The sequence below is a fragment of the Agelaius phoeniceus genome, chromosome 2 (genome assembly GCF_051311805.1).
Source record: "Agelaius phoeniceus isolate bAgePho1 chromosome 2, bAgePho1.hap1, whole genome shotgun sequence".
NCBI lineage: Eukaryota > Metazoa > Chordata > Aves > Passeriformes > Icteridae > Agelaius > Agelaius phoeniceus.
Window position 1 is genome coordinate 29,026,256 of NC_135266.1, and position 27,457 is coordinate 29,053,712.

General features: G+C 38.4%; 1 protein-coding gene across 3 annotated transcripts in view; it reads right to left on the reverse strand.

The window, feature by feature from the left end:
* The window catches only part of MRPS9 (mitochondrial ribosomal protein S9), a 34,085-nt gene extending 12,140 nt beyond the window's left edge, over positions 1-21,945 (reverse strand). The window contains exons 1-6 of one of the 3 annotated variants that reach the window (XM_077173377.1): positions 21,798-21,901; positions 20,079-20,237; positions 14,783-14,962; positions 6,273-6,335; positions 6,153-6,183; positions 3,826-3,905 (exon numbers count right to left, since the gene is read on the reverse strand). In XM_077173377.1, the coding sequence (XP_077029492.1) occupies positions 3,826-3,905; positions 6,153-6,183; positions 6,273-6,335; positions 14,783-14,962; positions 20,079-20,108 (384 nt within the window). In that variant the 5' untranslated portion in view covers positions 20,109-20,237; positions 21,798-21,901. Of the gene's footprint in view, positions 1-3,825; positions 3,906-6,152; positions 6,184-6,272; positions 6,336-14,782; positions 14,963-20,078; positions 20,238-21,797 lie in introns of all 3 variants that reach the window. The other 2 variants (XM_077173378.1, XM_054627658.2) reach the window with 2 other exon arrangements.
* Positions 21,946-27,457: the final 5,512 nt, after the last annotated feature.

Here is a 27,457-nt window from a genome sequence, read left to right on the forward strand (position 1 = left end):
GGTAACATGACACAAGTCAGAAAAGACTTAAGGATTTTTTCATATTTGGAAATGATTGATAAACACAGCCAAATAAAATAAGATATGGGTTACGATCTACCACTTTCTAGCCTCAGAAATTGTCAGTTACAATGACAAAAGGGTTTAGAGCAGCAGCAACAATAAAATTTTCCTGAAGACCCTCCCTAGGTAATCCCAAAGAACACCAACACTCCACAGCCTGTTTAAGTTTTAAGAATGTGCACTTTTAAGAATTAAAATTATCTCTTTAAACTGTTCTGGTTAAATTACAGCAATCATGTCTATTCAGACAAAGAACCCTTTACTCGGGAGATGAAGTCAAGCAACATTGAAAAGTAGCATTTTAAAGTAATTCCAAGTGTAAGAGAAATGTTAAATATAATTTCCTACATATTTATGGCAATGAAAGTGGACTTGGAACTCTTTATAAAATTTTGGTCTGAAGTACTAAAAAAAAAATAAAAAAATTGATGCATGTATCTTATCTCTGTATAGAGATAAAGCCAACAGACTGAAAGAACCACTCACATGTGAAGTAAAGTATGTGGATGAGCCTTTGCAAAATCAGGAATCACATGTAATGCCCAATAATTTATCTGACAAATCTTCACTCCCCAACGGCTAAAGAAAGCTTCTGAAGACACACTTGCTTTTTCAAAGCTGGCAGGTGAAGATTTTACTAATCACTTGAGGATTCAATAGTCCAATTCATGACTGTACACATCTGTGTGTCTTGTAAACTCAGCTATTACACAATCAAAATAGCTGATTTTACAAGATTGACTATGTACTGAAACGCTTCCATTTCTAATAGAGATCAAATTTCAGATCTCTACAAGGACACTTAAATAATTAAAAATTATTTTACTCTGCATTAAAAAATAGGGAAGAAATCAGCAAATGAATCCCTAAAAGAGATTTTTACGGGGAAAAAAATTCTGTCAACATTTTAGTTAAGATATGCTGCAGAGCCCACATTTTACCTCAGTTTGCACTTTACTTTGTTTCTTGTGCTTTGAGTTCAGCATACACTTTGAATGGTTTTAAGTTTTGGAATATTTTTGAGAGTTAAAATGCTCAATTGTTAGAGTATTTACTTCCATCCATAAGCCTTGATATTTCTGAAATATACAAGCATGATTACATGGAATTACTATTTTCCTGTGCACAATAGTATGAAGATACCATTTTGTCTTGTTCTGCACATTACAAAAATGGTATTATTCTAAAAATCTTTTAAGAGAAATGATGATCAAATGCACTATCAAACATTTGTGAAATGGTGTTTCATGCAATGAATAGTTTTTTGTATATCAGAAGAAAAATAAATGGTCCTTTTCCCTACAGCTAAACTTTATTCAACAAGGAGAACAACAACAACAATGCATGTAACAAATATCTCATATAATAGTTCATTTCATATTGAAAGCCAAACATTTATATTGGCAATTATAATATAGACAAAGATAGCTTATTTTCAGTAAGTGGACAATACTTTTTATAAGTGCTAACTAAACAATAATGCTATGCCCAGTTATATAACTAACAGGTAATAAAATTCAAGTTCCACATGAGCCTATGTAATTAATGGCATACAAGTTTAAGCTAAATAATATGTTTATCTTGCTTATTAGATTTAATGTAGCAATTTAAAAGACATCTTCAAATCAGATTGATTACTTACACCAGGCTGTATTAACATACAACTCTTTTCTAGACAAATTAATTAGCTTTGAGACTTAGGAATACATTTTGTTAAATACACATTAGTTTAATAAGTGGCTAAAACAATGTTGGGAATTTCATGCAGATTTTGGCTCTCATTTGGCCAACTTAGTAAAAAAAACCCTGTTAAATCTCACTTAATGGATTTACATTTAAAGAAGCCTATTTAATGAAAATATTCAGAAACAGTTGAAGAACACTCAAGTATCCTATACTAATGAAAAATGCATTTGTCAAGGCCATTTGTTTGAAGGTGGTTGCCATGCTCTTAGAAACAAAACGCGCACTATACTTGCAGAGATTTCCAAGGCAAGCTTGCATACTCTAACTGCTAGGAAGAGCTAAAAATAAACTTGTGCTCCTTGTAAAATTTGTAATTTCTTCATTATGATGGAATGCAACAAAACATCTTGCCCTTGGGTTGCTCTGTTTCAGCCAAAACAAATGCAAATGGCTTGTCAGATGACAGCTGTTTGATAAGGCTCCTCTACAAGACCTGCATGCTTTACTTTTTTCCGTGAAACTTAGGATGAAAGGCAGAAGGGAGGAAGAGAATTAATGTAGCATACAGTCTAAAGGCAATGCTACAACCGTGATTAAGTAGAAAAGTTAAAAGGCACAGATTTTCCACAGCCTTGCTGTGTGCAACCCATCCGTGTAACAAGTTGACAGGCCTAGCGCGTCAGCTCCATCATCCTCTCCGACAGCTAAAACGCAGCATTGCATCCCTTTTCAGAGAAAATTTGCGTCTGCACCATGAAGCGTTGTACATTATTTCTTAGCACTGCAGGGGGCTCAAGTCCATATGGAACCTTCACAAATATTACCACAGATCAAACCAGCAGCGTTTCGAGGCAGATTTGACATACCTATTTAAATGAACAGCAGGGGTCCTCGGGCTGCCTCGGGCTGTGCAGGAGAAAACCTCTGTGGAAAGCCTATGCTGCAGCTCCATTACTCAGCAAAGACACTCTCTACATTTATCATTCATTTCATTTCTGCCAGGGCAAGAAGCTCATTTGCCCAAGGTCAGCAACAAAAAAAAAAGAAAAAAAGGGGAAAAAAAAGTGGGGGTGTTTTTTATTCTCCCAAAGAAATAAATGTACCTGACAAGAGGAGACTCTGTCCTTTGGGTACACAGAACTCAAATAAATATCAGATCATTCTAATAAAAACACTATACTCAGTATAGCTGTACACTGAATTTGTCACCATTTGTTTTTCTGACAACTGACTAACCATAGAACTAACTTCTTAAAACTATCTAATGAGGAAACAAAATCTGATGTGAATATCCAATTAGATATTTCTGCATTATTATATTATACATTATTAATGCTTTTGTCTTCTATAAGTACATGTAAGAAACATTAATGTCTTCTCACAGACTCTTCTAAAGATGCAGATAATGCTTGTGCTACTGAGGATCACAGATATGGAAGGTCTGTTCACAACCCATGTCAAGACTCAGGGTCTAGTGGTGTTCTATTAGATAGAGCTTTTTTCATAAAGGTAAAAGATGCAGATCTCTTACTCCTGGAACCATATTAATCAGAAAAAGCCTTAAGTTTGCATGAATGGAACCATCTTAGAAAAATCAATTAAGCAGTTTAAATGCAAATTTTCTTCACACTAAATGTCAGCACAAATAACATTTCCTATAGCTTTGCCCTTCACAGAGGAAAAAAAAGAACTATTTTTTATTCTACAATGAACTTTGCTAGAACTAGCCATTTTTGTTGTATGTGCATTCTCCACTACTAATCTTTTGCTACCAACTACAGTTAGAGCCTACAGGAAAGTGTTCAGACTATTCAAAACCAGTCCATAGTCAAAACTGTAAAATGAACCAAAAATTAAAGGAGGAACTATTATGTAGTGTGTTCTCTTAAATGTGACATAAAGAAGTTCATAATAATGAATATTGTGACACAAAAACATACACTGCATGTAGCTTCAGATGTGATATTATGGCCTTCTGTGAAAACATAACTAAAGCCAGGAGATCCTGGGTACATCTCTAGAATAACATGCACTTGACTGGGAGCTGCCATTATTTATTACAGATAACATACTTACATGCATTAATGAATAATACGACTGCTTGCCAGTATAAAAGAGGAAGTGAAATGGTCGGCCATCTTCTCCCCACTGGATTTCTAATGGAAGGCAAGATTAGACAAGAAAGCAACATCCAATCCCTAAAAAAAATTCCCTTGTATCTAACTGCTTAAGTTATAAACCTCTGTCATAATACTGTCTTTCTAAATATCAGAGAACAAAGACATTTTACAGGTGTTCAATCTGCCTGGAAATCTAATAGTTCAGACAATCTTTTTTAAAGCTAATCTCCCTCTGCAACTATAAGAAAATATTAACATTATAATTGTAAATAACATTTTACATAAGGAAAGCCCTCATGTACAATTCTAAAAGATTCTAGAGGTGGTATTACAAATAGAAGTATACATTTTAGGGTAAAAAGAAGTACAAAGTAAGAGACAACTGAAATCTGCATTGAAAAGTGAAACATTAGCAGCTCTGGCAAAAACAGTGCTAAAACAAAGAAGGTTTTTATTTTATTAGGTTTTATTTATAATACATCTAAGCTAAACTAAGTATGTGTACATTTGTCTTTTGTGGGCAACAACCATATTCAGAACTCGGGTGAGTTTGGAACTCATTTTTGTCATTACATTTGGGATATTTAAATACAAAGACCTATCCTACAGTTTACATAATTAGTTCAGCAAGAAAACAAATGTTTCGTATTAATTCAGAATATCCAGTGTGTTCTATTCATTACAAAATATTATTTAAAGTCAAATTTTGACTTTGGAGGAAAAAAAAAGGCAAACTTAGATAACATAACAAAGATCGCTTTCAAATAAAGAAAAACTACAAAAATAAAAACCTGGGAGCTTTTTACAAATTGAACTGTAGAGAAAGCCACAGCCATTTTATCCAGTGAAGTTAATTAAAGCTACCTGTAAATTGAGGGCAAAGATAAGACTCCAGAAACCTGTCTGATAAGCACAATATATATTGGATTGGAACATCAAGATATATATACATTCAGAAGCTGAGTGTAAAGATACAAAACTTAGCAGAAAAGAAAGAATACAGGGGACTTTTACCCACATATACTACTACTGTGATTTTCCATGTATGCAGTTGTGAAACTGTATTTTGTTGAAAAAACTGTTGTGGAAACTTTCCAAAGTATAAATTTAAGTTTTTGTACTTCAAAGTTATTGAAGACGCAATACATAGACGAGACAAAGCTGCCTTAGAAGAGATACTTATTGAATGTGTTATTTTTAGATATAAATACAAAACTAAACATTTATACTAATTTGCTCTTACAGTCCTCAGGATATTGCTAGCATATCAAAGAATGCTTTAGTCCTGAAAGCATATAGAATATTAGCTTAGTTCTTCCATAAAACAGCCCTTGGATTTTAAAACTACTAAATGATTAACTCTCTCCTACCCTTTCAATTTCTATTTTTTTACTTCACAATACAGGGAAGTTGAAAAATAATGCATGATACCATTTGAAAGCTGAAAATCCAAAATTTCAGATAGTTTAGACTGCTTTCCAAAGACATGAAGTCCCCCAAAAAACAAGTATCAATTATTCCAGCAACAGGAAGCAAGAAGGAAAATTTTAAGATTTTAATGATAATCAGAAATGTTTATCTTGGACCTGATAGCTCAGTGAATGTACAATTTCACACCCATGCTACTAGTTCATACCAAATACTAGTCAAAAACAGGTTTTGACCTTATCTTTCAAATGTTCTATTTAAAATTAAATTGCTGATTTTAGTGAACTGACCAACATACTGACATCTGGGACTCTATACGGTGTCTCAGGAGCAAGACCAAAGACAGTATGGACAGACACGCAGAGTTAGGACTTTAAGGTCAAAGAACTGATTAGGAGAGGTTCCACTCTGTCTATTATTTGAAAAATTCAAACCTGTAATTTCTAATCTTCTAGAGCAACAAAGTTACAAAGAAAACTTTTGGTTTAAAATAGTATTAAGAATATTTTATGGAGGTGATAGACAGCTCTGACAAAAAGCTACTGAATTTAACAAAAGGTTTTCCCATGACTTCAAGAGATTCTATGCATCATTCTATTTATTGCTTATTTTTAAACAATGAAAAACATTTATCTTAGTCAGTTAACGCAATTTCTGAGAAGATCAGTGGTACTCTGGAATAGACTGATAATTTTTATCCTAAACCACAGAATATCAGAATAGACTTTTACTGCTCATGTTTTAGTAGTCATTAGGAATATAGAGAAAAGAGCCAATCCATAAAAATAAGAAATTCTACATATGCAACAATCCTAATACTTAGAAATAATAAAAAAAGTATCTAAGAACACTTACTTCTCTGCTCTGGAAAAACTTCAGTAGGATGCTGTAAATAAATGAAAAATATCAGCACAAGGGAAAAGTTACTCCAAGTAACATGCTACAGTTATTCAGAAATGCAACAAGAAATCCTACCTTCATCAGAGGTCTGGCTTGTTTGTCGAATAAGCCAGAAGGAAAGAGATAGGCAATAGCTCTCTGAAAAGAAGAAGAAAGATCTTGTATGTGACTTTTTTCCCACAAAAGCATCATCAAAAACATTTATTATGTATTTTCTTATGCAAAAAATAGCAAATAGCATAATTTTTGTAGAGTAGGCAACAAATCAGTAAGAAAATATGACACATATGTGATGTGCTGAAAAGAAAAGCAGATAATTTCTTCTGAAATTCTCAGAAGTAAAACATCATTCTGAAGGTTGTACTCTACTGCATTAGAATGAGTGAACTTTCTTCTGCCAAATTTAGTTTTTATGGAATGCATTTATCATAACTTACCATAACTGCTCAAGTGCAAAGACCACCTTTATACACAATGATTTTCCAGTAAAATTTCAAGTGCTGTGACTTCCAGAGGAAATCACAACACTTATTTATTTATCTTTCTGAAAATATCAGTGTTTCCGAACAGTGCCTACTGACAGACCAAGCACAGAAATTTTATTTAAGGCAACAGGAAAAAGCCAAATTTTAAACATTTGGAATCCCACTTTCTACAATTTCCAGACATAGTTTCCTCATGTCTAAAAAGCCATGTTTGTTGTGGCAGTAATAGCTATTTTACATAGCCTAAATAAGCATTTCACTGATCACTGCATTTGGAAACAATGCAGTGTTCACTAAAATCTTTGCTGAACTTAAACTAACTGCCCAGAGAAGAAAGACTCATGTCACATCATTTTTTTTTTCCTTTAGATACCCAAAGGTTTGATAAAACACTTTAGAAAAAATATATGATATTCATCACACTCATTGTTTACTGTTTTCACTAAGTACAAGGTACATACTGTATTTTGACTTAATCAATATTTACCAGTATTTATGTGATATATAAAATGAGCATTATTTGCCTACAACAAATGAAGTTAGTATACCAATATTCCAAACCATTCTGGCCAAAATGTAGGGCAAAGCACCTTACAAAGTTAAGCCCTATGACACACATTTCTGCTCAATATCATCTTACTCTCCCTCTTCAATGTAACTAAACCATAATTAGTAATGCAAAAACATACATTTATCAGAACTGTTTATTTTAATCTGTTTGTAAAAACAAACCAGAAAAAGCCAGCCACCAAAAGCTCCCAGATGTAGGAGTCTGGCAAGTGTAGCCAACTTCAGACAGTGGGTAGCAGAGCTTCAGACAGAAATATTGTGCTTGTACAGTAAAATGGACCAATCAAATAAACCCTTCTGGCAGTGCTCTCATTTATATTTCCATTAGACAGTACAGAAAAGTAGAATTACAATAAAATCTGAGGTTAAAATCTTCTCTCAAGAAGAATGGCTCTTTGTTAGTTAGGCTACCTTAGGGCTATTACTTGCTGATAATTTTTTTCCATAGACTTGGAGTGCTTTGTCAGTGCTTCAACAGATTTAATATGCATGGAGTGTAAAAAGACCTAACCTATTACTTTCATTAATCCCCTACTGGCATTCTGAACAGAAATTTTCAGAATTCTGAAGCAAACAAAAGGCTTAACTTGATTTTATAGAATGGTAATTTTGTTTCTCTTAGTGACTACTGTATTCCCATTTGTTAGTCAATGGGCATTTTATGCATACACACAGTAGGTGAACACCTATTTATGAACAAATGGGGATTAATTATGATGACAAGAGAGAAATCTACTGTGAGCCAAATGATGTTAAACCAACACCTTATATAATATATTAATAGAAATTATTACAGGGTCCTGAGACTGACTGTGTGTGTATTTAAGACATAATCTTTATACAAGCATTTCCAGAATCTCAGCCAAAACAGTTGCTGTAACTATGACACCTTAATAAATGCCAAACATAACAACTTAACATTTACAATGAAGAAAGTAGCTGCCATCTGAGACCTTCTACTTCTTGGAAAGTTTATTTTATTGCTAAGTGTAGACTCATGTCTTTCACACTACAGCATGAACACATCCTGTATTAAGAAATCCTAGCATCTACACTCATATCTCCACACAACAACCTTTTATAAGCTTATTTTTTTGTTGTTGCAAAATGGAAATAAATAGTCTTCCTGACCTCTCTCTTTTTATGGAAAGGTAATCAAGGATGAACTATCTTGGAATGCAACAGATTTCAGTTCAGCTTTATTCAGAATTTTCTTTTTACTTTTACACAGCTAGGTTCTCAGGCTGTACTTTACCAACTACATAGAAAGTCAGACTGTCTCTTGGGAGCTTCATCTACAGAAGCTGATTTTGTCTATGCAAATGTTTCATTGTTGTAGAAAAATCTTTTTAAAAAGCCCTGTACTAGCAATATAAAAAGATGGCGGATCAATCTGAGGAATTACATCAGAATTAGTCTCTCCAAACTGCAGCTGAAGCACATAACCATGAAATTATTTTCCTGAAATCTTTTTAAAATGTCTTCAGATATGGAACGTAGGTTTCCTTTCATGAATCTCCAGGTCTCAAACCAAAATTCAATAGAGAATGAACTGCATGTTAGTTGCATTTTCCTGAACAGAAAAAGCAGGTGAATGTCCCTTTTAAGACTTTATAATCAAGGTGTAAATGCTAGCAGTGAAGTTCCCAAGAAACCTTTACATTTAACTGCAGTTTCCCATTCCAGAAGTGGTTTTCACCTCAAGGGTCCTGGCCCATACTCTTTTTTAAGTGCTTATTTGGACTTGAACTCCGGATTAAAGAAACTGTTGAGCTGAATATGAAGAACTACTTTCTCAGTGTCATCATGTCAGCTATAGAAGATATATTCCCACCATTCTAGACTCCACAGGTTCTGGGGCTGCTATTTCACATTTTGTTTGATAAATCACACTGTAGCCATTGTCTTTGGAAATAAACCACAACTTTCTAAAAGTGAAACATCCATAATTATTTTCAGCAGAATCACAATTAAAAATCCTGGTACCTAATAACACAACAGTATTTTCAAAAATAACTACATAAATTACTTGAAAACAGTGGAATGGGTACAGTCTGCTTCTGCTATGAGTTACTAAAAAAAAAAGTAAGTCATGTTTTTAAGGATTTGAAAATCTTTGGTTTTGAATTTCACTGTTGATCCATACAGAGAAGAGGAAAATACCCAGTAGTCACACCTTTAAAAGCAGCAGATCATAATGAACACATTAGTGACAAGGTAGTTTACATCTGACATTGCTTTAACTGTACAGCTGATAAACTTAACTTTCCTGTATCAAACTAAAAGAAATCTTGTTATAACATCATTTGTTGAGGGACCAGAAGAGTCAATATACTGCCCACAGGATGAAAATGTCTTTCATTTGCAGCTTTATGTTTGAATTCAAGCCAGTTGGAATAACAAGTACAACCTTCCATCCCAATTAAGAAAAAAAGCCCAAAACCAGAGAAACCCAAAAAAATCTGGCATTCCTTCAAACACACAAACCAATTAATTAAATAATCTGTCCAGCCCTGCATGGGTATGTCATGTAAATTCAGTGTACCTGCCACATCCTCACCTTTCCTCCTCCCTGTGGATGTTGCACATCCTGACCACTGATCATTCTTCCCTTCCTACCACCTCCCTACAAGCCAAGAAGTTGTTTGCTCATTTTCTCACACGTCAGAGACTAACTCTGAATGAAATAAATTCAGCCAGGTCAGTCAGAGTTACTTTTTCTTTTGCTTTTTATTCCCCAATGTCTTGACAAACTAAGAATTCAATACTTTAATTCAAATAGAGTTGACTGAGTCATATTGGGATAGAAGACTTCAACAGTTCAGTTCTTCAATTGAAGCTCAAACACAAAACATTCCACTAATTCCCATTGCTCAAAACATGTGCAAAGATACTTATCTAAGTAACATCCAGTGAAAAAAGGTATTTTAGGGAAAAGGAAAGAAGAAAAAAAATTTGAAAAACCAAACACACACCACCTCTACCCTGGGGCTCCTTTGCTGCTGCACCCTTTTTGGCAGCAGGCTCAGAATCCAGCTCATTCCTTTTTAAATATACACAAAATTTTAATCATCAAAACACTGAAGTGAGAAGTGACACTTTATGCCATAACATTTTAATGAAACACCTGAGCAAAAGCTGTTTCAGCTTCTACTCCTCAACTTGATCATAAGAGAGCCACTTCCCTTCTTAAACTGTGCCTCTTGAATCACATCATTTAGTCACTGTACTTCATCACCTCTTAGACCGAGATGTTTTCTGGAACAGCTGTTTTCCTCCTAACCACACTAGCAGTATTCTTTAACAGTTTTCAGCATCCAAAATCCAGAATATCTGGTGTAAACCCAGGAATGAATGAAACAAAAATGGGACACAAAATGTTAACTCTGAAATATTTCTTTTTTATTTAACGGGATAGAAAAGGTTAAGAACAAAACAAACCACAACACCCCCCTGCCCTCAAAAAAAAGTGACACAACAAAGTTTATATTGCAAAACACACCTCTCTTCTAACAACTAGCTACTAAAATTTATTGAAACCACCCCCACCACTGTTCATCTACAGCTAAATCCTAGCTTGAACAGAAAGAAGTTTCAAATCCAAAGTGACATACCATTTTAACTCTATCACTTGGAAAAAAAAACCAAAACAAGCAAAACAATCCACAGTGACTATATGAAAAACCCCACCTTTTTTTAATATTACATTATTTTTATACTATGTAATCACTTTCAAAATGAAAATTAATATCTTGTCATGAGCTTGCAGAGAAAAAAAACCCCAAAAAAACTGCTGAAACAGTCTTTATTTCTATCTTCATTTCATTTTTTCAACATATGGAACAGTATTAGAAAGAGTAAAAAAAAATACAGCAGTCATCAGCTCAGATTGATGCAGAAGTAAAAAAAACACTGATGCAGAGTTTGCTTCCACTGGGAAAAAAAAATTAAAAATATTTGAAAAAAGCATTCTAGCTTCAACTATTTAAATAAATCCAAAACCCATTATTTGTTGTAAGGACAATGCTGGACAAGACACTCTTCTTGCAAACAACAGGCCGTTCAGAAACACATTTTGTTCTGAATAACATTTCTGACATTTCACATTTGCCAATATTCACTCATTTCTAATACTCCGTGTTGCTAAAATTTGAACATTATTTAGAAATGAGATGTGCCAAGTCACCTTTAAAAGCAACTGGATACAAGGAATTTTTCATGAAAGAAGCCTTATTTTTTTAAAAGAAACCTGATGAGGAATTAAGTCTTTCGACATTTAACATTTTCACAGTTAACTATCTTACTGGTATTTTTCCAACAGTATAAATGCTAGTAGAGGAAAACATATATTTTATGTTCAAATTATTCCATCTGCTTGACAACAATCTATTAGGTCATAAGACAGACAACAAGCAAAAACGAATGCAGATCTTTAGCTTTTGAGTTTTACTAACTCTTACAGGGAAAGAGTATTCCTTTATGATGAGCTGGTATCTGAGAGAGCATTTAGTGACTGCATAAAAATGAATAATAAAAATACTGGCATATAAATAGGTCATGAAGCTTAAGACACTCTTCTTGTATTAATCTTACTTAGAATCCTGGGCTTTAAAGTGGAATATCACAGAACTGACAGTGGAAAACGGCTGTGGGCTGTTTACTACAACTCTAAGTTAGAAGTTAAATCACAAAATAAAAGGATTAGAGACTCAAACGGGGAAAAGCACTAGGTCAGGACTGCAATCTCTATTAATTAGGTATCCCAGCTGGGCAGTGGGTATGCAGCTGTTAACTTGATCAATGACTTACCTAAATGTCATCTCTACTGATTCGCTTATAAATTACCAGCAAGTGAGACTAATGTACAGGTGCTAATTTATTTAAACTGTTCTCTGCAGTTCTACATAGCTTTATAAACTGCATCTGGCACCTAATGTTAGCTGTCAGTTGTACTTAGACATGCCTGTCCTAACGACTCTGTTCATTAGAAATGAGCACAAATTATGAAATATTGTGAAAAATGATACATCAAATGGAATGGGCAAAGCAAATCAATTAGAAGAACTTCATAGCACATATTCACACATAGGAGAATAAAACATCCTAGCTTCAGAGTGAGGTCTATAATACCAATTAAAAAGCAATTGGTAGACTTGTGCAGAGTTATATATCAATTTGCTGGATTTTTTTTCTCCTCCAGAAATACTGTTGTAATGCACAGCTTAACTTTTCATTCCTAAATAAAAGTATCAGTAAGAGGCAATTTTGCTTCCACAACATCCGAGGATTAGCAAGTAAGTCAACTTATTTTCCTTTTTTAAAACTTCACAAGGTTTAGCTTTTATTAAACTCTACCTAAAACTCCAGTGAAGGACAGAATCCCAGGATGTCTACTTTTGAAATACACTGCAAAGACTGATTAACAGCAGAAGACATGGAGGTATATAAGTACTCATCAGAAAGAATTACTGCTGTTCAAAATGTAAAGCTTGGTAATTCTCCTGCCAGTGCTTAAGGAGCTTTTATATTTTTATAACAGAAATTTAATTATGCATAGCAGACACTATTACACACTCTAATTACTTCCCAACACCTGATGGAATATGAAGAAATCAAACTACAGATACTTGGTATCACCAAACAAAACTACTCTTTTGGCCCCATTTCTCCATCATTTCAGAAGCAGTCTGCAAAATAGTCCCATACTTGTCACCTGCACTGCATTTGTAAAAGCTAATTTCCAGAATGAATCTGCTTTTACTAATGGTGGAGCTTAGTTAATGTTGTGCAAATGATCACAGTGCTGTGGCTTTATAAAGAAGAAACCACTAGATAAATACGGTCATTTTGCATTTCTTGCTTTCTAGAAGCCTTCCCCCTAGACCCTGTCAAGGAAGGAAGGAAGGAAGCCAGACTACAGATTCATGCATTCTCCTACCATTAACCTTTCAGGCAAACTGAACTATCAGCATCATCATTGTACTGTATTAACATGGGAGGTATTCTGACATAGTAAATTGGTGCATGTTTAGTTTACAAGAAAGTAACTCAAAAAAATAAATGTCATTAAAGGTAAGAAAAAAACACCTGAAAAATATATGGAAAGGAAATTTTATGGTTTGCAAAGAAATAAAATAGCCAATGTAAAGAAACAGCCTGGTATTACTGCTGACCTCAATGAATACTTTTACTGTCGACCTTACCCCTTACACCTAGACTGGCAGGGTCTCTGCACTGGCACTTGTTTGTAGAAGGGCAGAGAGATCTCTACGTCCCTACACAGACACAGTATCAGTGCATAGCTTTGCACTCACAAAGCTTGATTTCCTATGGATTTGTGACCTGAACTCAAGCTGCCTTTATGGATTTTCTGATACCTGATAAAACTCAAGTCTCATTTCAGTCTTTTTCTCAATAGGCCATTACTCTGGATGGCTTTACCTTGCTGCCTATTTTTAGAACTTAGTTTTGAAGCCTGTCAAACATGTTTGAAACGAGCCTGTATCACAACCTACATATTATTTCTTGCCATAAGCACACTGCCAAGACCTTTCAAATGGACACAGCCATGCAGACAGAATTTTGCCACTGAGAGAGGCAACAAACAAATCTTCTCTCCCTGAAAAAACTAAACCATGGACACCTCTTGCTTTGCACTTACACATCACTACCTCTATCCTAAGGGCCCTGCTGGCCCACTGGGCTGCCTTGGCTACAGCAGTAGAGTTGCTGCTGTGCAAAGAAAACTTCAGCCACGAGACTTCACGCAGCTTCACCTAAGAGTGAATGTCACTAAATGACATTTCTCCTTCCTACCTCTGATGTATGATAAAATAAGACAGATATGACAGAAGTGAAGGCCAGGTGAGACATAAAAACCAAAAGAAAAAATAAAAAATATGAAACATCCATGCAACAAAACATTTTTCTGAGTGAAAGGGAGCTTATCTCTACATGAGCCTAAATGACAGAGAGAAAGAGGAGGCCACCCATCTGCCAGTCATGAGAGGGAATGACAATAAAACAGTATGTTTGTAGATACTGATACGAGCTTAAATTCACTTCTATATTAAAATCCTCAAGCTAAACCAGTGCATTGGTTATAAAATATCCTATAAAATTTAATATACGTTACCAACAACCACTGTATCATGCAAGAAAACCCTAAATATACACAGCAGGTCAAATTGTGAGTAAACGTTTTGAAATGCTACATAAATCTTTACAGTGCCTCTTATAACCTGAGATCAAGGGGTTTATCCATTAGCACTTTCCAAAAGAACCTACTGTGCTTTAACAAGATATGGTATACAGCTCTATACAGGGATGTGTGACCTCACATGGTAGCAGAAGTAGAATGTCTATTCACAGTCACAGTTGCAATGTTTGCAATGTATAGCAGCATTCCTGCTTATTCTGACAGTTTGATTAAAATTCACAGAGAGCTGAGGGGCTCATGCTGAAGTAAAGTGCTTTCAATATCTGAAACTCTACAGTAAATTACTTCTCCAACAGAGCAACTGTACTTACATCAATATCCTCTTGGGTAAAAGTTTCTGGATCTTCTCCCATCATGTTGGCTAAATGTCTCTTTCCTAGGTTGAACTCTTCAATCTGTTTTTTAATAAATGCCTCTGTGTACTTTTCAGGTCCTGAGGCTCCTACATTTCTCTTCTGCACTGCTGTAGTGGTACAGATCAGCCTTAATGTCTAACAGGAAAAAAAAAAAGTGAGAGATTTATTTTACATTTCTGGCATAGTGAGCACTAAATAAAATGAATGCATAAATACTATAGCAAGTTATTCATACCTATTACAAGATTCAGCACATCACAGGAATAAGTTAGGAAAAGCATTATTACTCATTAAACCATTTTCTTCCAATGGTTTAACGTCCATGAACAGATAAACACATTCTAAAACCTTCACATTTTCCACATTACCATTAATTTAGAAGATTTTTTTGATGGAAAGAAACATAGTATATCCTAAGTCAGGAACATCCAGCAAAAGCAAAGAACAGCACTGATCAACAGATCCCATCACAAAAGAAAACAAAAACTACCAGCAAATAATCAGGTTTTGCCTTCACCTAAAGGCAGCCCACAACAAAGTATGATAAGAATATGTGAGGCAGCTGCCTAGTGGCTTTTCAGAAGCCACTGATCAAATACTGATAAAAGCTCTGGAAAAGCCAAGGCATGCTCCTTCCTTGTTTGTGGTGCCAGAATGGTTCTTAAGCTACTTCACTGTCTCAAATAGACCTAATAGAAAACTAGTAGGGCAGTCCAGCAGCCAATACTACTGAGCACTGTACCAGCTCAAGTCATAACCCAAAGGGCAGTTACCTTCTCAAGCACACAGGTTTGGTCTCACTTCTATCAAGACAATCAGCTGTTAAGATGACTAATTTCATTGATGCTCTCTGCCAGACAAACAGGAGCTTCACTGACAGAGCTGTAATGTCTCAATTCTGGCCTAGAGTCAATATTATGCACTATTTTGGCTCTTCAACATTAGTATTAAAGTTCTCTGCAGCTTAACTATTCTACAAACTGAATGAGAACTGATTATTTGTGTGGTCTTCTGTGGGTGGGAGGAGGGAGGGAATCACAAGAAAGAACGCAATGTGAGACAGAAAAGCAAAGACAGAAAAAGAATCACTTCTGGTTCAGAAAAATGCCAAGTTTTGTTCATCACACAGTACCCTGAAAGACTTCACCCCCATCCCTCCACGGCTAGGCTTTGTGAGGAGACAGTGCAGCCTCACAAGGCAGAGAGCACCCATGGCACAGTTCAGCCCTGCCAGCATTCTTTGCTCCACTCCCTTTACTCTCCCTGTGCCAGCTCTGGCACAGGACTCCTCTGCAAGCCAGCTCAGCTGCCTACATGGGGCAGAACACTAACTTCTGCTTCATCCCGACAAGCAGGCAATTCTCAGCCAAGCTGGTAAGTCTGAGCAGTTCAGAGCTCACTTTTCAGAGAACTGCCAAAGCTGCAACAAGGAGGTGGCTGAAACACTGAACTGGGAGAAAGAAAGCAGAGGGGGAGTCCTTTCTTTACCTTCATTTCCTTCAGCAAATTATTAAATTGCCCCTGATGCTCTGGGAGCTGCAGCCTCAGCCTACCTTTAGCAAAACATTAAAAACCAAACACATGCAGCAATATGAACTAGTTAGGGTTCTGATTACAAGGAACAGAACAAAAGTAGTATTCAGAAATATTCAATGTTCTCTAAGTCATGAGAATTGTCTTCTTCAGAGCACAATTTAGACATGCTGAGAATTTTGATGGAATTCACCCTTCTGAGCTCAGCTAATATAAATAAAACACTTGCTACCCTCCTGTAACTAACACAAATACAACAGTAATCTCAAAACCCAGTTATAACCACAATATAAATGCATGTCTCATCAAAACAAGATTATATAAATGTATTTGCAAGGCAAATGGAAAAGCAGATCAAATTTGTATCTTCTGTTAGCAACGTCAGTTAGCTTACAAGAACTTCTCCTGTGACAAGAAGCTTTTGGTGTTCTCCATTACATGGTCATTTCCTACATTAAGAAGAAATGAAACACAGCTTTTCTTTCTACTTTCACGGAGCCCAGTTGGTATTTGGGACACCTGGCAGTCCAGGATGGACTGATCCAACTCATCTAATTTGCTGCACATATGTAAAGCCGTTCATGACAATTTACCCATCCATGCCTGTGTCAGTATTGCATATACAAAACGTAACAACTCACCTTGAAATTTCAATTTGAAATGAAGACTACAACATGCTGCCTTTAAACCTGTATATAGCCCATGCCTGGGCTGCAAGATAGGTCCCATGAATTCAATCAGGTTTGATATAGAAGGTAAAGTAATCTCTGAATAAGATCACACAAGTCAGAAAGGACTGACCCTCTATTCTTTCACCTGACAAAGATTTGCCCCTCAGGATATGAAACTCAGGAAAGTAACATATACCTCTGCTAGGAAAGATTTTAAAACAGGTCTAAGGTAGAATTTGGAGCTGAAGAGCCTGTTGCTGCTTCATTTTCTCCACAGCTTATATATATTGCATGTAGCACTAGTCCTGGTTTGTCTCTTCCTTTTTCTTTTCTCTTTAATACTCATGTTTCCTGTGAGGAAGCATTGACATAATGAAAAGAATGAACGGATAATGAAATAATGACAGAATGAAAAGAAACATAATCAAAATTTTAAATGTACACATTTTCCACAGGCAAGGCTCTGGTGATTTCCTTATAAAGCAGTGAGGAAAGCAAAGGTATCTCCACATATTCCCTATCCTTCTCTCCTAGTCATTCCTCAGGAAAGAATTCAATTCATCTTCTAACTTGTCTTAATAGTAACTAATTATTTGTAATTCTTGTTAATGAACATATGATTCCTTATTACTTGGCCCAAAATAGCTTTCTCTCTGGTATGCTTTAAACAGAATACTTTAAAAAAAGATTGCTTTCATCTTATTCCTGTCAATTTCTATTGTAATTTTCTCATTTTTGTCGTTCTTCCCTCAAGCTATTCATATTCTTCCCTGGTTTCAATTCGTCACTAATCAAAAGTCCCTGGACACACAAACTGTTCATAATTAGAAAACAGCCTCTTATGTAAATTAATATCTATTGTATTGGGTACCTCTTCTGGGATAAGAGCACTATTTCATGGGTGGCACAGGCAGAAACTGCAAAGCACAGCTAAATGCTTCTGGCATTTCAGTCAAACAAGAAAGCATGCTCCTCTACTTTGTAGAAGAAACCACAGAGGTTTGCATTCACTTCTCACACATTTCACAAAGCATTACTGAAGACAGTAGCCTCACCATTTTAAAAATAATGCTTATTAACAATGGTCATGAAATAATATGCTCTTCCACCAGAACATGGGAGAAGGGAAAGCCTTTACTTCTGGACACAACTTATTGTGATTAACCCTTCCTTTCCAACTACTTTCTGAGCAACCTAGAATTAAAACTGTTTGGCAAATCCTGATTTTACAGGAGACCATAACCTTAGTGAAAATCAGCCTATGTTAAATTTGCCTTCGGAAAAAAAAATAGCATTTTCAGAGAACTTCAACTTCTCTGGCCTATTTTCTTCCAAGAAAAGAAGTAACTAGGACTGTCTGTTTACTCATCCAGTTCATTTTGCTTCACTGGAGTTACACAGATATAAACCAAACCAACAAACAGAGAAATCAAGTTTCCTGTACTTGTGGAATGGGAAGAAAGGTGGACTGGAGTCAAGAGATTTAAATTCAAGCCCAAAGGTTGTTCATTTTACAACAAGACAGAGGTACAGAGACAGAAGATGACACCAAATGACATGGCACATAGACTGTTGCACCATTTCCATGATTCTTCCATGCTCTAAACTGCAGACTCCTTTTCAAAAACCACACAGTGCACAAACAAATTTGTACCAAAAAGTTATCTCTGGAGTAGGACTTCACTAAGAGATGTGGAACTGGAGCCCTATAACCACATCAGTATGCAGGACAAAAGCTGCCCAGTGTCCAATACTCCATCTACAGGCACAGCTGTTGCTACTGAACCCAGTAGACATGCAAGACAGTCCTCTGTTAACTTGTTGCAAAAGAAAAAACATTTTTTACATAGCAATTATACAGAATATAAATGCTCAGAGCCATCCCAATTTCTAAATAATTGCTTTTTCCTCAATAAGTGAGTTTTGGATTTCTAGAGCACTGTTTTGCAAAAATGTGTTTTAATTGATTTATTTAAAACAACATTGGTATAATCTTATATTTTAGTTGGCCTACAAACTAATTATGTGAACCAGTATCAGATTGATGTCTCAGAAGCATTATGCAAAATACACTGGAAAGCATCACAAGATGTCAGCAAATACGCATAAGTGATTTGCTGGGGTTTTTTATACCTGATTTCACAAAGTATTTTATCAGAAGAAGCTTTTTTTTCAAAATTAAGTCCCTTGGCAGGTAACCACAGAACCGCATCTCACCTGCTCAGAAAAGCTCAGAATGCTTTCTGTGCATGTTTAACCAAATCTACATATTAAGTTTTGCTGTACAGTGGGCAAGTAAAAAATAGCTCTAAATGCATCAATGCATGGCAAAACTCAGATGTGTATATCAGGGAACAGAATTCAGATCTAAGTTGTTTTTAGGCTCAAATTTTCAGGTACTAAGAGGCTTTCCAGTTGTATCCTAGTTAACAACTGCAAAAAAGGCTTCTCTTACATTTCAAGGTTGTAGTTCTGAAAGTCTGTCACCAAGGTACCATAATCTCTGTCTGATATCAGTACATTTAACATCTACAGTGATTTAGATAAAGTACTCAACCCAATCAAATTAAAGAGGAACTCTGAACTCTTCTGCTGAGAATAGCTATTCAATCACATCAGAGTGAATGATAGATAGTTACTAAGCTAGATCCTTTTTTCTTTATTAATAGCACTACATCTCTGCCATTTCCTTATTGGAAGAATAGGAGACTACACCTGTTGCACAGTCAGTGCTAAGGGAACTGGAATTACAAAGTTCCTCTTCCATTTTGCTTCTCAATGCAAGAAACTTTAAAGTTAAGAAATTAAATATCTTCACCCACTAAGACAGACAAGAATTAATGAACAAAACAACTGCAAGGTATTTTTAGGACAAGCATCATAAAAAAATTCCAAATAGTCAGGACAGGTAAGTGTTTAACGTAAGAAATCATTATAGCAGGTCAGAACATGGATACATCAACTTCTACCCTGTTGTCAAACACAGCCTGTATGAGAGGCACAAGGACAGGACAAACAGGTAGTGATAATTTTCCCAGGGCACTTGCCTGGTTTCCAGCAATCTGTAGTTCAGGCATGCCACTATCTTCTTTTTTAATGGTGCTCAGTGAAATGGTCTTCCAAGTTTCTCAACTTGCTTTCTGTATTCACATAAATGCTTGCCATCCTGAACATTTTCACCAAACAGTTCCACAAGTTAACTACACCTAATAGACAGAAGAGTCCCTAAGGTTTCTGGGCTCTGTCTCCCATTAGTTCTCCTCATATCCTTTGGTTCACAGACAGCTAGACAATTTGTGTATAGCCACAGGCTTAGGTACTGATCCCTCTCTGGGGGTGAGAGGAATAGATAAATGATCCCTCAAGGCCCCTTGCAGTCCTGCCTTCCTCTGTGACTCCTCCTTTGAGAACATTCTTCCATTTACAATACAAATCTTAAAACTTAAGGATGTGCCTCGCCAGGAAAACCGAGTTACTGTCATAATCATACTTTTGACACAAGGCAACCAAAGCAACACAAACTATTCCAACTGAGAATGAAATCAAGTACTAGAATATTTTCAGCTTTATTCTTTGTCATTCCTTGCACACCTTAAGAGCATGTATTCCTGACTGCTGCATAAAGAACTACCTACATGGGCACTAGGTCTTTATCCCTAATGAGTCAAGTTAATCTAGATGTAACCAATATAAATAGCTCAAATTGTCCTTCTGGTGTTACATTTCATTTTCTTACTGCGTCTTCTGTTACCCCATGGCTTGGTTTAGTTCAGTCACCAACAGTTCTTCAGCCCATATTATCCTAAATTACTTTGTAACTTGAAAGCATTACCAGCAGGCCTTTTTATCCACTTGCTGCTCACTGATTAAATATATATACAGGTGTATCAAATACTACTGCACAAACAATACTGACAGCAGCTAAGCTTTTTAATTAAATGGCAATCAGCTGAACATCCCTACCCCTCAAAACAAAATGAGTCTGTTTAATCATAAGTTACCTTACTTGTGGAGCACATTTCTCTCTCCACTGCAGGTATTCAGAGACTTGGTCCTTGTGCAACACAAGGTCCCTTGTCTAGAGGGACATGCCCCTGCCTATGGCAGGGGGTTCGGAACTAGGTGGTCTTTAAGATCCTTTCCAACCCTAATCTTTCTCTAATTCTGTGCCTCATGATCTATTCACCTGCTGATCAAACGCAATTGACAGAATCCCAGTATTGTCAGGGTTGGAACAGCCCTCTGGGATTATCCAGCCCAACCCTCCTGCCAAGGCAAGGTCACCTGGAGCAGGTAGCACAGGAATGCTTCCAGGTGGCTTTGGAAGGTCCCGGGGAGGGAGACTCCAGTCCCTGCCAACATCAATGTAAAGAAGTTCTTCATGTTGAGGTGGAACTTCTTGTGTTTTAATTTATCGTTCAAAATTATCAACCTGAAAACTGTCATCTTTTGCGCTGGCTTTGCTCTATATACCGCTCTGTTAATTCTAGGCTTAAGCAAGCTTCTTCTGCTCCACATCAAGGGAAGCAAACACAGCTCACGGAACGGACAACCTGAACGCGGCGCCAGCCCTCGACACTGCCCACCCACGTAGAGCTGCCTCAGCCCCGCCGGCCCAGGAGCAGGAGCAGCAGCACAGCGGGGCCTCCCAGGCAATGTCGCCCCGTGAGGCCGTTCCCGGCGGGGCCATTTCCCTTGGGGCCGTTCCCGGCGGGGCCGTTCCCCTTGGGGCCGTTCCCGGCCCTCACCACCCGCCCGGCTCTCACCTGCGCGCGCGGCCCCGCGCCCCAGCGGCGGCACAGCCACAGCACGCGCCCCACGGCCGCCGCCATGACCGCGGCGTTCCGCCCTCCCATTGACGGCCGGGGGCGGGGCCGGGCCGCGCCTGCGCGCTGCCGCACCGGCTGAGCGTACGGCCGCGGTTCGGAGCTGGCGCCGCTTCGGGCTCAGCGGCGCTTCGGCGTTCCTGAAATCCAGCTCCGTCGGCAGAGAGCAGGGCTTATACCCGGAGTGACATTCACAGTGGCCGCCAGCTCAGCAGGAACCCCCGGCGCGGCCTCCTCTCTCGGAGGGACAGCGCTGAAAGCAGGACTCCTGTTTGAGTACGCAGCGCTGGGACTTGCCCCAGTGTCTGGGCAACCGCACTGCTCTGGAGATTTGTAACAAAAACCAGATTTCACCTTCGCACTGAACTGGTCTGTTTGGGTTTTTCCCATGGGGAAAAAAAATGAATGAATCGCAGGATCAAGTAAGTTGGAAAAGACCTCTGAGGTCATCGGGTCCAACCAGCAACCAAGCAGTCACCGCCGTGCCAGCTGGCCCGTGGCACTCAGTGCCGCGTCCGGCCTTTCCTTAAACACCTCCTGGAACGGCGACCCCACACCACCGCGGACTGCCCATTCCAATGTCTAATCACCTTTTCTGGGAAGAAGTTCTTCCTAATGTCCAACCTAAACCTCCCCTAGTGGTTTAAGCTTAAGTTCATGTCCTCTTGTCCTGCCGCGGGTTGCCTTAGAGAAGATGCTGATCCCCAGCTGGCTGCAGCCTCCTTTCAGGCGCTCGTAGAGAGTGAGAGGGTCCCCCTGAGCAGCCTCTCCTCCAGGACAAACAGCCCCAGCCCCCTCAGGTGCCTCTCATAGCATTTGTGCCCCGGACTTTTCACCAGCTGAGTTGCCATTCTCTGGATGACATATTTTAGAGACACAGAGGTCATCTCTTGCTGAGGGGAGGCTGGTGTCAATCCTGTCATCTCCCGAGGTGATGACAGTGTCTCTGGATACTGAACCTTGGAGCCTGAGAATGTTCCCGGTTTCTCTGAGTAACATAGGATATACCCTTATAGGTGATTGGATTTTGTCAGTAGTTTTTTCTACCATGGGAGAAGTGGAAATGAATTAAAAACTGAATTTAAGAAGCTTTTCTTTAGGACTTACAGGGACCTTCTTTTTAAGAGGAGTAACTATTTTAGAGGAAATTCTGGAAATGAATCTCTGCTTTTCCAGGTTTATTTTTCTGTCAAGTTTTTAATGGGTAGCCCTTGCTTCCCCCCATGCAGATGAAAGTATGATTTCCTCTCTGGGTTATAAAAGAGATTGTAAGAAAACTGGCCATGGGCAAAGAAAGTCATCCATGCAGGGAGGTCAAGGAGGAACTGCCTGGAAAGGTGCATTCATTCTTGCCGTTGCCAGCTGTGAAAGTGCAAACACCAGCAGTTTTACTGACATGGATACGTGCAAATGATTGCCATGAACACTGCACTGAAGGAGAGCAGTGAAGTGTCTCTCCTGTGCACACCTGGCCAAGCGCTGGGAACTGCAGTCACGCTCTCAGTCACAGGGTGTGTTGGGATGTCATTTAGCTGCTAGCTGTTTCTCAGAAGAGAAAAAGGGGGTTGGTTCAGGGTCACAGTCCCACTGACCCACCTTCTGGAGCAGCCAGCAGAGCTGAAGGGGTGGAGAATGCCAGCGATGAGTATGGCCTCTTTGCGGCCTATGGTGAATCCCATCTGCCATCTGTCGCCCCGCAGCTTGGCTTTGTTCAGCAGCAGAGGAGCTCTTCAGTCCTCACTGTGCTCAGCAATTGTTACTTCTCACCCCTGTCAGCTCTACAGAAACAAAGCGCCGCTGGAGTGAATGGGTTTTATTCCCCACATATAATTAATCACCAATTAAGCTTGAGGAGCAGGCCACCTATAAAATATCGCCCACTTATTCTTGGTAACTAGTTGATCTAAATACAGCTTCCGTGATTTCCTACATTTTTCTACTCCTAGGCTCACTGTGAAAAAATCCTAAATGCGTTTGCAATCTGGAGCATGATTTTCAAAGACATCGGGTTCGTACAACCCATGGTTTCAGCTGGAGGTTACAGAATTGCTCTTGCATATTGCTGAATAGAGACTGTGGTGTATGTGAAGTCCAGCTATTAAGGGCTGTGTTGTGTTTCTCTTGGATCATTAGAGCTGTCAGCCCTTAGAAACTGATAGCTGCCCCTTCAAGGTGGAAGATTTTTGCACAAATTTCAGGTGTATTTCCCAACCATCCTGCTTCTACCAAAGAGTTTGCCTGCCCCTAGGAGACACTTGTACACTGGTCACTGAGTGACCATCTTCTAGACTAATCAGGAGTGCATGTAGCTATTACTTTGGATGTTTTGAAATGGAAATATACTTCTGTGTTAGGCATGGCTAGCATGTTCCAAAAAGATTCCCTCTAGTGGAAAGATTCTGCTTCTGCTTGGGTGGCAGGGGTCTGGGTTTGCCAGTTCAAAATCAATTTTTAGCACAAATGAATGTAGGATAAAAATGAGCAGAGGTTATTTACATGCTCAACCACCTGCACCCCATCCCTCTGTCAAAATTTGTTAAGACAGGGGTGGAGGGAAATGCAAGAAAACCATGTTTAATCTACTTATCCCAAGATTAACTCCAAAGGGCTTCTCTTTCTGTCTCTGTGTTTAGTTGACAGACTGTAGATGCTTACCTAATCCATGCAAACTACCCCAATGCTTCACTAAGCCCTCTGAGGAACTTTAGTCACTTGTGTGGCAGGGATGTCCTTCTTGAGCCCAGCTGGGCAATGTTCTGCTCTGGGGACCTGTTTTAATTGTGAGCCTGATTACCCATGTCCTTGTGTCACCTGCTATTCATGCTCTGCGCAATCACAGAAGTGGGGACTGTTGCCTGCAGCACATTACCTGCTTTTGTTTTTAGGCTTGGATAATGAGGGGTAAGTGTATCATTTGGGACTATTCAAAGCTTTGGAGTGCTGTCTTTGAGGATGGCCTGACATAAAGAAGAGGGTGCCTCTATGTGGGGCTTGAGGTTTCTGAAGTGAAAAATCACTGAAAGCAGAATAAGGAAACCAGGCTGAGCCTGTCACATGCATGGGTCGGGCACAGTCGGAGGGGCACATCTGTAGTATATGCAAATTCTTAAGCACAAACCTAGGGCTAGCTCCAGCCCAAAGCTGCTGATTGCTTATGTTACCAACCTACATGCAGACAACCCTGAAGTGAGATTTGGGGTGTTCTTTTGTAATCAGAGTTGGGATTTGTAGATAGCATGAGATACTAGTATGGTTAGCAGGTTACTAGTATGGGTATTTGCAGATAGCAGGTTGCTAGTATGGGTAGTGTGAAAACCGGTTGCTTGAGGAGCAGGTATCCCAGTGGCAGTGCTGGAGATGTATGGCTCTCCAGCTCACTGCCTCATAGAAGCAGTCCAAAAATCGGCAAGAATCTGTGGCAGCCTAAAGATCCATTGAGCCTGGTGGCTTCACTCTACCAGTGATAGGTGCTGACAGAATCACACAACATGTTGAGTTGGAAGGGACCCATCAGGATCATCAAGTCCAACTCCTGGTCCTCCACAGAACCGTTGTCAAGAGTCACACCATGTGCCTCAGAGCATTGTCCAAATGCTTTTTGAGCACTGTCAGGCTTAGTGCTGTGACCACTTCCCTGGGGAGCCTGTTCCTGTGCCCAGCCACCCTAAGGGGGAAGAACATTTTCCTAATAACCAACCTAACCCTCCCCTGGCACAGCTTCAGGCTGTTCCCTCCAATCTTGTCACTGGTCACCAAAGAGAAGAGATCAGTACCTGCCCATCCTTGTCCCCTCACAAGGAAGTTGTAGACTGTGATGAGGCATAAAGACAGGACAGATATACAGAGAAAAAAACCAAAGCAAATGGTTGTAGAGGGTTAAAACTTTACAGGATGCCCTAACCCAAATCCATTTCTGCAGAGATGCCTAAAATTTTATGTTTATCGTAAACAGAAATAAAAGAGTAGATTTCTTTTTGGAATTCTCAACTAAAGTTATTCTTCTTATAAAGTATTTTCTGTTCCCTTTCCCCTGTGCCTTTCTTCCTTAAGCTGTAAGTACTTTAGCTGAAGTTCTGGGGCAGATGAACCAAAAGGGACAGCAATCAACAGGGGCTGACAGAATCTCAGGATGTTACAGTATATCCATATGCTTAGAACATTTCTCAGAGGCTAACTAGTAGCACTTGCTGATTGCCTTCGTGCCCAGGGAAGTTTAGGAACACCCAGGTCCAGTGTTGAACAAAAAATTTGAGTTTTTGTCTAGGGAGAGCACTGGAGAGGAGTGTCTTGACAGAAAGCTTTGTGTTTCAGCTGATCAGTATGTGTTTGAAAAAAAAAACCACCAAAATGAATGTTAAAAATGCAGACAATTCAGCAGTATTTTAACTCTGTTCCAGTTAAGTAATTTCCAGATATTTTATGACATGTGTGTGCTTTTTGACACAGAAATTGTTTTGCATTGATCTTCCTCATCACTATTGAAAGGCTTGAGGCTGATATATCCAGAAGTCATGCTTTCTTTAATGCAAACACATAAATTCTATTTTAAAAGGCTAATAATAACAACAGCTATTTCATTGCACCTACTTTTCTTCAGATCTGGAACGAGCACACTTCATTTCATAGACTGCATATGCCAGCTACCTAAGGGTTGTCAATTATGTTACGCTATAAAAGGCACAGCACTTAGGGGGCTGTCAGTCAACTCTGTAGTGAGAGAGATTTCAAGAATCTTTATTCCAACACTATCAAATATAAAGCTAATTTACCTGACAACACCAAATACAGAGGCATCCTATTTCGTTTTATAGTGAAAGTGGTTTGGACTGAGCATAGAATTAGGAAAAGTAAATCAAGAGTAGCCAGAAACCTTCACTTGTAAAGCAGTGCCCCCTGTTTTGTTCCTTATCACAACTTTCTTTCTCCATGAAAGAAGTTGTTACCCAGATTTTCATTGCTCTTCGGATCACAGCCCTGCATCTGTTTTGTCTTTTCTTCATGGTCTGAAGGTTGCTGGTTGGGGTTTTTCCCCCCACAGTTTATGGGTATCATTGAGCACTGCAAGGAATTTTGGGGAACATTCTTTTCTGCAGTATGATGTTCCAGCTCTGCCATAATTTATGTGCTTGGGTAGACCCCACTGAATTTACAAACAGTTCCAAGAAAGAAAGAGAACTTATATGGATCTAATTTAGAGGCATCTGAGGATAGTTTTATCCCACATGAATGTCAGAGTCAGCCCAAAAGATATATAAATGCAGTGTCTACGCCTATTTTTAGCTGGCAAGTGCTTTTAGACTATGTAGTGTGTCTTTGTCATTTGTCTACCATACACTTTGCCTCCGTATGTTTATAACTGTTGCTATTGCTGATTCAGTATTTCAATAATAGACTCATTTGGAGCTGTTCTTTAGACTAGGGTTTGCATCAGACTTTTCTGTCTCAATATAGTTAGACTAAAGTCATTGCTGATCCTAGCAGCATCTTTTGAGTCAGAGCTGCCATTATATCCAGAAGCTGTGCCTGTGCTTCTAAATAAAAGAGGCCTAAGGTCTGGCCCAGAGACAAAGTGACTTCGATCAAGTCACATCAGCATTGAC